Genomic DNA, 10,920 nt, shown 5'->3' with positions numbered 1-10,920 from the left:
ACGATAGTCACTTAGATTAACAGTAGAAACCAGGGGTCTGTTAACATTAGGACTAGTGGTTACACCTACAATGAGAGCAGAAATGGGAAGTTCAAGCTAATCTGAGCTACATCGTTCAGGACACACCATCTGCATAAATACTGTGGCTGAGAGGATGCAATGGCTAAGTCACACTTAGACACTTACAGTCACATATCAGTATAGCCAAAATGGAAAGAAAATATTGCGCTAACTTGGCTCGAAAAGAAAATGAGTTTTTATTTTTAAGAGAGTAGACTATCAAATCAGTTACACAGTACACCATTTCAACCCCAAAATTACTCCTAGGAAAGAAACGGAATATTAAAATGCACACCTACACAGACAGTAAAGTAGAAATCTGTTCTTTGTAATTGGTGTTTATTTGTTGTTTCTATTTTCTGGAAAGTAGAAATAATTTATGATCCACAAAAGTATTTCTCAGGTGAAACACTAATTACAGACATTGTAAAGAATGTAGCTCAGGAGGCTTGTTTTAAAACCGAGGCAGCATTTTCCTTCCAAAACTATTTGATTCTCGACTCACTATAGGGTAGTCACTCTGGTCAGATGGCAAGCATGTTCATCTTGTGTGTGTGCATTTTTTTAAGTTAACGTTTCTGTACCAGCATTGGTCAAAACCAAACCAAATGAAAAAGTAAATAGCCCTCTAGAACTTGACCCTGCATATCATGTCTGATTGATGCATCATCTGAAGGAACAATGTTAATGACTATGGAAGAGAAGTATGCTCAGTGTGATTATTTTGTAACACCTTAATTTTGTGCAAACATCTCTTTAATTCTTCATGGCCTGGACAACCTCTCTTTTTTTATTTCATGTAGGTGCCAGGAAACCCATTCACATGATTCTCCCTCCCCACCCTCCCCCCTAGCCTTCTCTTCTGTCAGAGTGATATAAAGACAATTTCACTGTGTATTTACAAGCACAACACTTGGGCAAGAAGGTCCCCAGATCTGTAGGGCACATCTATTTCTTGTGGACATCCTCATGCCGAATGATCTTATACGTGATCCAGTAAAAGACGTTGAAAATGAGGAAGGCCAGTGGGAAGGCAGCTCGAGATATTGTGTCAATCCTTTTGGCCCGGTCCACAAACTTCTTCTTGATGGCATCCGCATCTTTCGGGGGTGGTGGGAGTGGGTTGGCAGGTGTGGCCTTGACAGCAGCCCCATCTTTTACTTGGAGGCAGTGACCCATGCCATAACCACTGAAATTAAAGCGACTTTCCCGAGTTACATCTTCTTCCTAGGGAAGTAAAGACAGGAAAAGTAGAGGCTGGTTGTTAGTCAAGTCACAACGAAGATGTCGAGAACTCTTGAGAAGTAAAAGGCTAACCCATGATTCAGTTTATTAACTTTTCGGGCAGAGACAATAAAGGTAAGAATGATGACTGTGGTGTTTTTAAAGAATCAACAAACGTAAACCACTAAGTTATAGGCAGCACCAATTTTCCTGTAACCTAGTTTATTAATCCACAGATTTGAATGTCAGTGATATTTGTGTTGATTTTTTTTCTGCACAAATTTGAGGAAAAAAACCCTGTAAAAGTGTATTGATTCTTTAAGGGAAATAGCAAGTAGCGTTGTTAGGGATGGTTACTAAAATACAAAAAAAACCAAACCCACTGCCGTGGTGTCGCTTCCTACTTCAGTTGAGTTTCTGAGGCTGTGAATTTTACTGGTGGGTGTTGCTCATCTTTCCCCTTTAGAGCAGCTGACCACTTTGAGAGAGGGGTTCAAATTGGTAGAGTTGAGAAAATGGAATTGAAATGACTGCCTTTGTGACAGTGTCCTTCTTTTTTTTAAAAAAAATCATTTTAATGAACATTTACAGAGAATTTGGATTTCCATTCATTCATTGCTGCACTTCTCTACCAGCCCAGCCCTCTCCGCCCACACCCCCAGTTCGCTCCTCTCTTTCAAAAGTAAAAAAAAAAAAGACTCCCTCCCTGGTACACAATCCCCCCGCACCCCTCCCACTGCCCCAAGTACATTCCACTATGCAACCTTAATTGTGGACTCTTGTGATAACCATAATACCCTATCACACATCGCTTTTAAATTATTCAGTCCCTCATCTGTTTCAGTGCAGTATACACAGTTTATCCAGTTTTTCTCAGTCTTACCCCCACCCTGATATCAGTCCCATTTTACAGCATTGGCACCATGCAATATTTGTCCTTTTCGACTGAGATATTTCACTCAGCATAATGTCCTCCAGGCTCACCCAGACAATGTCCTTCTAAATAACCATCAGTTAATCGTTCCTTAATACTCGGCAAACCCTTTGCATTATCAGAAGTGGTGTAGTCTCCACCTGCTAGAAAAGAGTAGTATAGCTTCCCAAAAGAGAAGAAAACGAAGGAGCTCTGGTGACCTAGTGGCAAGAAGTTGCACTGCAATTGGTATGTGGTTTGAATCGACCAGATGCTCTGCTGGAGAAGGAGGGGCAATCTCCTCCTGTCCCTGTCAGATCCAATTTGATGGCACACACACACACACAAAAATAATAAAATAAAAAAAGAAGAAAACGAGGTATTCATTTCATTTAATCCATATTTGTTGTGTAAGCAGCACATTCACTGTATATAAAAAGTGTACTGAACGAAGGACTTTTAAGGTAATAAGGAGTGGCCAAGCACAACCCCCATGGTACAGGACAAACATGAATTCAGTAAAAGATCTTCAGTTGGGTAAGGAAGGTGAGAAGAGCTTTTTTAGTTAATTACAATTTATCATTTTCACCAAGTTGTGCCTAGAAATCTGGAGAACAACCACTTGGCCAACTGACTGGAAGAGATCTATATTTGTTCCCATTCCAAAGAAAGGTGACCCAACTGAGTGCGGAAACTACAGAACGATATCATTGATTTCACATGCAAGCAAGATTCTACGGAATATTATCCAAAAACGACTGGAACAGCACATCAGCAGAGAACTGCCGGAAGTCCAGGCTGGGTTTAGAAGGGGTCGTGGTACTAGGGATATTGTAGCTGATGTTAGATGGATCTTAGCTGAAAGCAGGGAATACCAGAAGAATGTCTATCTGTGTTTCATTGATTATGCAAAGGCGTTTGACTGTGTGGATCATAACAAAGTGTGGCTGACTCTGTGAAGAATGGGAATACCAGAACATTTAATTGTGTTAATGTGAAACTTATACTTGGACCAGGAGGCAGTCGTCAGAACAGAGCAAGGTAACACCGCATGGTTCAAAATTGGGAAGGGTGCATGCCAGGGATGTGTCCTATCTTCATACCTTTTCAACCTGTACGCAGAGCAGATTATCCGAGAGGCCGGGCTCTATGATGCGAAGTGTGGCATCAGGATTGGTGGAGGGTCTATTAACAATCTGCATTATGCAGATGACACAACCCTGCTTGCCGAAACTGAGGAGGACCTCATGCACTTGCTTCAGAGGGTCAAGGACTGCAGCCTTCAGTATGGACTGAGGCTCAATGTCAAGAAGACAAAGATTCTCACTGCTGGACCAATCGGTAGCATCAGGATGGATGTTGAAGAGATTGAGATTGTTCACAGCTTCAGTTTGCTCGGCTCCACGGTCAACACTCTTGGCACCAGCAACCAGGAAGTCAAAAGACATATTGCGATGGGTAAGTCTGCTGTTAAGGACCTCTCTAAAGTACTCAAGAGCGACGGTGTCTCTCTGGAGACTAAGGTGTGCCTGATACAGGCCATGGCCTTTGCAATCACTTGTTATGCGTCAGAGAGTTGGACAGTGACTAGGGAAGATAGAAGGAGAATTGACGCCTTTGAGCTGTGGTGCTGGAGAAAAGTATTGAATGTACCCTGGACTCCCAAGAAAACAAACAGATTTATCCTGGGGAGGGTTAAAGCAGGCTATTCCTTGGAGGCAAGGATTCTGGGGCTTCATCTCACATACTTTGGACATGTTGTAAAGAGAGACATGTCCTTGGAGAGGGACATCATACTTGGTAAGGTGGAGGGACAGCGCAGGAGGGGAAGACCCTCTATGAGGTGGATTGATTAAGTGACTGGGTAATCGGGATGGGTGTGTCAGAGGCCATGCAATTGGCACAGGATAGAGCAGGGTTTAGGGCTGTTGTACATAGGGTCGCTATGAGTCGCAAATGACTCAATGGCACATAACAACAAACAACAATCATTTGCAAAATGAAGATGAGAGAGCATGTGGTCTTAAGGAAAGTGCACAAATTTAAGAAAAAAGTGAGATGAGATTATACAATATGTGCTTTGCTACATGGGTGCAGAACCTATAGCGGATGAAAGATTGGCTTGGACGTGGCTCATATAGCTAGGTTAGTTCCCAGGTGCCCCTTACCCCCGTGATTAGTACCTGCAGACTGAAAATGAGGATGAGAGTCCAGCATTATCCTGGGGACTTTTAGTTTATTGCTGTCAACCATTATCACACACTGTCATTCTCGGGGTTGCAGCTACACATGGCTAAACATTGCACTGCAACCTGGCAATTATTTGGAAAACCTCCAGCTAGGGAGGAGATATGAGTGATTGCCAGTTATTTCATGCCACTCTTTACTGTGCTGATGTGATCTCTGGGAAAGTCAGGCTGACAAATGGAGGGCTCATTTACTTGATGAATGTTGAGCATTCTGATTAATGAATGTACCTAGTGTTATCAATACAAGGTATGAATTAGGACCTTCAACCAAACATTTGTATCATGACAATTAGGCCAAAGCTCTTGTAATAAGTAACTATGAATATTCTACTTTATAAAGCCATTTGCCTGATTATTTATACAAGGAGTTCTAGTAGTCTAGTTGTTAAATATTTGGCTGCTAACCCAAAATCGGTGGTTAGAATCTACCAGCTTCACGAAAGACAAATGTGACAGTCTGCTTCCTTAGAGATTCTAGCCTTGGAAATCCTATGTGGGTATTCTCTCCTCTAGGGTTGGTGTGAGTTGAAATGGATCACAAAATGATGGTTTTGATCCTCTACCAAATGGGCTCAAGACACTTTTTCATTTTATATAAAAAGGTATTAAACAGTTTTTTATTCAACAGTTAGTTGTTGAGTGGTTACTGTCTGAAAATCACTGGGCTAGGTGATGAAATCTGAAGTCTCTATCTGGAGATTTCAGGTATTGGCGAAAGAGATGGAGTTAAAGGCATTATCATGGGATGAAGGTAGCAAGGAAAATACAAGCTCAAAAAGAAGGCTGAAATTAACTTAGATTTAGACATTCAATTTGTTTTCTTTGCCTTAATAGCTGAGTAAAGTATTTTATGAGTGTAGAAGTTTCTACCGACTCATTCAGTTCTTCGCAAGAAAGGGAAGTGCACAGGCCAGTGGGAGTGAATCCTGCTTGTCAAACAGTCTTGGACTTTCTAACTACTTGTTATTGTTGTTAGGTGTCATCGAGTTGAGTACGACTCATAGCGACCCTATGAACAAAAGATCTGAACCCTTTTCTATCCTGTGACATCCTCACACTTCCTGACACACAAGCGGCAGTCACCATGTCAGTCCACATGGTTGAGAGTCTTCCTCTCCTTCAGCGACCCTCTACCCTTCGTGGCATCACGTTCCTCTCTAAGAAATAGCCCCTGTAAGCAACATACCCAAAGAAGCCTCATCATTCTTGTATCCAAAGTGCATTCCAGCTGCACCCTCTCCAAGACATATCTGTTCATTCTCTTTGCTGTCTATGTATGTTAAGTGCTCTTCTCCAACACCACAGCTCAAAGATGTCCATTCTTTTTCTGTCATCCTTATTCATTGTCCAGCTCTCAGATCCATAGCTAGTGATCAGAAAGATTATGGCCTGAAACAGATGCACCATAGTCCTCAAAATGACATCATTACTCCTTAATAATTTGGAGAGTTCCCTAACTCCAACTTTTCCCAGTGCAGTACGTCTCCTTATTTCCTTGACTGCTGATACCAAGGATGTTAATTGTGTATCCAAGCAAAATAAAGCTGTTGACAGTTTTAACCTCCTTTCCATCCATCATGATGTTGCCTATTGGTCCAGTGGTAAGAATCTTTGTTTTCTTGACATTGAAGTGCAATCCATACTAAAGGCTCTATTCCTTGATCTTCTGCAACAAGTGCTTCAAGTCCTCCTAACTTTCAGCAAGCAAGGTTTTATCATATGCAGAACACAGGTTATTGATGATTCTCCCTCCAATCCTGATGCCACACTCCTCTTCTGACTACTACTAATAAGTAATTAGAGCCAACCAGTGTTTGATCAAAGGAGAATCTGTACCAGTTGGTTCCGTAAAGAAGGACCGAAACAGGGAATTGGGCTCTAGCGTGATTCCAAGGGTTAGAAAGTTTGGTGACCTTGGGCAGATCTTATTCTTTTCAAAATCTCAAGGATCTCCAACAAATGGAGACTTTTAACACACACACACACACACACACACATATATTTGTAAATATACAAGTATATTTACATCTCCTTCCAGGTAAACTAAATCAGGATCTTTGGGGATGAGATCCACTCCACAGTGAAATCACTGGCAAGAAGCTGCATGAGATTCTAGGCCACCAACTGCTCTACAGGAGAAGGATGGGCATTCTCCTCCCATATAATTAATTGCCTCTGAAAACCCACTGGAGGGTCAGCTATGGGTTGGTTCTGACTCTACAGTACACAACACCACCACCACTAACTAAAAAAGTCGGAAACAAGCCATTCTACATTATTAAGTAAAAAAATAAGTTCTCAAAAGGAAACTATCTCCCAAAATAAACTTCACTTTATCTGTTTAAATTGATCCTACCCTTTTTCCTTTCCATGTCTGTAGAATCTTGCAAGTTGGCGCTCTCACCTCTTTATAAACACTAAAACCCGTGATTAAACATACATACTCTACTGCCTGAATGAGATAAGCTTATTCCTTTTATATTCCTAGGTACTTGAAAAGATGGATTGGCTAGTAACTTTTTTTTAGCACATAAAACTAAAGGAAATTATAAAACGTATGTTCACAATTTTTTAGAGTGATTAAGTAATTTTTATGATCTTTCCCTCAAATACCATGAGTGCAGAGCAAAAAAAAAGGTTTTTTTCTCATTCAATTAACTTAACAGAGCTAGAATAGAATAGTAGATACTAGTTTGGACATTCATGTAGTATGTTGGTTTTTGTCATGTATATAAACCAACCTAGCCAACGGTTTGAATCTGACTTATCATGACCCTCCATTGAGCTTCTAAGGCTGTAAATCTTTACAGGAGAAGATTGCTCATCTTCTTTCTTCAGAGTAGCTGGTGGATTCCAAGTGCTAACCTTTCCGTTATCTCAGTACATTATATACAATACAGTAGCTCAATGCATTATACTCCATACATTATAACTCAGTACAGTAGCTCAATACATTATACTCCACCTGCAGGACTTCTTATCATGCAAAAAGTCAGTGCTTAATAAATGTTTGTTGAATGATAAATAAAAAAAGAGAATCTTAATGAGCTTTTCCTATGCTTGAAAATACTTTGCTCATTCATTCAGCAATATTTCAAAGTATACTTCTGAGCATAGTTACAGCTAATTGCATCAGTTCTTTGAAATGCTCTACCACAAAAATAAATCTATCATAGGTAGAAATTACCCATTTAATTTTTATATGCAGGAGATATGAATTCCAGCTTAAGGGTCTTATTTACCATTATGACTCATTCAGTGACTTTTAAATATAGAACCTTAAATTATCTACATCAAAGGACATGGTTTTGATTCAGGAAACATAATTGCAACCGATTTGTATTTTTTGTGTTATAATGAACAACTAATTGCCTTTATAGCAGGTTTTGAATAAAATGTTATGTTAATATGGCATGATTATTATATGAGGGCAAAATGGAGATGATCTTGAGTCGTGGCACAGCTTACATGAACATATTCACTAAGTATCAGTCAGATCCTTCTAATAATGAAAGCATTTTAAGCATTCATTCGCCACTTCTTCTAATTAACCAGTTACCCACTTATTTCTTTCTGCCTACCTGCCCTGTTCAGTAACTGAGCAGTAGACATTAGAGCTCATCCTGTTTTGTGATTAAATTTTCATAGAAAATTAATTATATGGTCAAAGTTTCAATACATCAACATTTCTGTATCCCACTTGGTAAAAATATCCTTAGATTCTATATGCTTTATGGAGCATTGCCATTAAAAAATATATACAAACTCAAACTCATTAATACTGGGTCAGAACCATCTCATAGCCGACCATCTAGTGGGTTTCTCAAGCTGTAAATCCCATGAGAGAATATTGCTCATCTTTTTTCTGTGTTATTTGTGATTTGAACTGCCAGAGAGATACAAGCTTTGGAATAACATCACCACTCCCTACTGACTAAGCCACCAGACCTCCCTCCCTATGGACTCTTGTTCTTAGGTCCCTTCAAGTCACCTGCAACTCATAATGACCTTGTAAACGACAGATTTGGACCTTGCCATCTCCTGCACCACCCTCACGATCTCTGTCATTCTTGAGTCCTTTGTGGTAGTCACTGTGGCAGTCTATCTCATCGAAGATCTTCCTCTCTTTTGCTGACTTTCTACCTTTCCCCAGCATGCTCTTCTCCAAGGACTGGTTCCTGCTGAAAATGTGCCCCCAATAAGTGAGATGAACTTTCACCATCCTTGCCTTTAAGGAACACTTCACTTCAATCCATATGCTGAGCAAATAATTTGATCACATGGACTCTGTGAAGAAAAAGGTGGCATCAGGATTGGAGAAAGACTCATCAACAACCTGTGTTTGCAGATAACATAACCTTGCTTCCAGAAAGTGAAGAAGACTTGAAGCCTTTACTACAGATCAAGAGTATAGCTTTCACTATAGCTTATAGCGCAACACCCATAAAGCAAATAAGCTCACTACCGGACCAACAGGCAATAATATTATGATAGAGAAAAGACTGAAGTTGTCAAAGTTTTCGTTTTACTTGCATTCAGATCCAATACCCTTGGTATCAGCAGTCAAGACTTCAAAAAATGTGTTACTGTGAGCAAATCTACTGTCAGGACCTCTCCTGCTGTCAAGAACCTCTCTAAAGTTCTAAAAGAACAAAAGTGTACATGATCCAAGCCATGGTATTTTCTGTTGCTTTCTATGCATCTGAAATTTGGACAAGGAATAAGAAAGATCAAAATAGACTTGTCTTTGAATTGTGGTGGTGGTAAAGAGTGCTGAATATCTCATGGACTACCAAAAGACAAATCTGTCTTAATGACAGTACCTATGGACTGGTACTCTTCAATTAATTTGAAACTCATCTAACTTTTTTTTTTAATGCCTTGATTTTACTGATTGCGAGTCTTTCTGCCCCAGTTTCTCATCCTTGTGTTTCGAAGAACTCTTGTCTAGGTGAAACGGAACCAAAAGATCATCAGAATTGTATTGCAATGAATCATTTGTTAGAAACAAATAATTTCAGTGGAATTAAATAACACGGTGCTTATAAAAGGAATGTTTTTAACTGAACTCATATTTATGATCTTTCTTTCACACTTTATAGAGAAGGAAATAAGAAGATTCCTAAAATATGTTAAATTGTTGTGTGCTATTGAGTTGGAACCAAGTCATAGCTGATCTTCTGGCACGTTTTCAGAAGCAGTAAATTTGCTTTTCCCGTGGACTGACTGGTGGATTAGAAAGGCTAGGGTATACAGTCTGGCTAGTAGTCCTAGTCTTTAAGATCTCCCAGCCCAGGCATGAAACATGTGAGCGAACAAGTCTATAGATGACTCTGATCACAGCCCTGCCCTCTCTCAAGTCTCTTCAGAAGAGAAAAGTCACACCACTCTGTCCTTTCCAAATTTCCAACCCACTCAAACCATAAGCATAATAAACCAATAATTATTCTGTGCCATTCAGTTTGAGTGGTTTCATGCGTAGTAACTGTGCCAGGACTCTTTGAGTCACAATCACCTCAAATGTTAACACTTTCAAAAGCCAGTTATCCAAACCTAGAATTCTTAGAATGGAGTAAGAAAAGAGAGATTACAAATAAGTGAGAATGAATAGCGTTCTGATTGAATGCTGATTAGCCTTTTAGATTTAAAAGTGAGAGTATAAATGCTAGTCGAATTACAATGGTAAGTAAAAACTGCACTGTACGCCATGCCAGGTAAACTGGCCAGTGGTTGTCTCTACAATGGCTCCCTTTGGCAAACTCACAGTTTCAGTATTTATCCAGCAATAGAAATCACATTACAAGAGAATTTTCAGCCGTCTAGTTTGCCATGCTGTTGATAGGAGACTTTTAAAAATAAACATCTTGATTTCACATCAGTAAGAATGGAGCACCAGGAGACCAATGTTAAACCTGATAACATTCTCAGGAGCATTGTTTTATGAGAATTTCATCAGCCAATCTTTTCACTGTTAACAAAACCAAACACAGGTGTTCTTTTCAAAAGAAATAAAGAAATATTTCGATCATATAAAAGTGATAAATTAGGCATGATCTCTTGGAAAGTGATCTAATAAATGCCAAAGAACTCTTTGTTGACAGAAAACCCTAAGAAAGACATTAAGAAAATAACACCATTTATTGCAGCCACTAAAAAAAATTACTTAGGAAAAGCCCTAACCAGAGAGACAAATGACTTGTACAAGCTATAAAACAAAAAACTAAAAAGACCTACATAAATGGAAATATATACAATGCTCAGGGATTGGAAGATATAACATTGTGAAAAATGTCATTATAATTCAGACCTGGCTGTACATAAAATGCAGTCATTTTTTTTTGTAATTGTGATTTTAATGAAAATTTACAGAAAACTTACATTCATTCATTGTTGCACATTTTCCTCCCTGCATCCCCTCAGTTTGCTTTTCTCTTTAAAAAATTAACTCATTGCAGCACAAAGCAATCATTCTTT

General features: G+C 39.3%; 1 protein-coding gene across 4 annotated transcripts in view; it reads right to left on the bottom strand.

Moving 5' to 3' along the window:
- Positions 1 to 893: 893 nt before the first annotated feature.
- GLRA2 (glycine receptor, alpha 2) overlaps positions 894 to 10,920 on the bottom strand; it is a 280,136-nt gene continuing 270,109 nt past the window's right edge. Inside the window, exon 9 of one of the 4 annotated variants that reach the window (XM_006892382.1) lies at positions 894 to 1,287. In XM_006892382.1, coding sequence (XP_006892444.1) covers positions 1,009 to 1,287 — 279 coding nt within the window. In that variant the 3' untranslated portion in view covers positions 894 to 1,008. The remainder of the gene's footprint in view (positions 1,288 to 10,920) is intronic. The other 3 variants (XM_006892384.1, XM_006892383.1, XM_006892381.1) reach the window with 3 other exon arrangements.

Source organism: Elephantulus edwardii, unplaced genomic scaffold (assembly GCF_000299155.1).
Source record: "Elephantulus edwardii isolate Elephantulus edwardi_28Jun2011 unplaced genomic scaffold, EleEdw1.0 scaffold00115, whole genome shotgun sequence".
NCBI lineage: Eukaryota > Metazoa > Chordata > Mammalia > Macroscelidea > Macroscelididae > Elephantulus > Elephantulus edwardii.
This window is presented reverse-complemented; position numbering and strand designations above follow the sequence as displayed.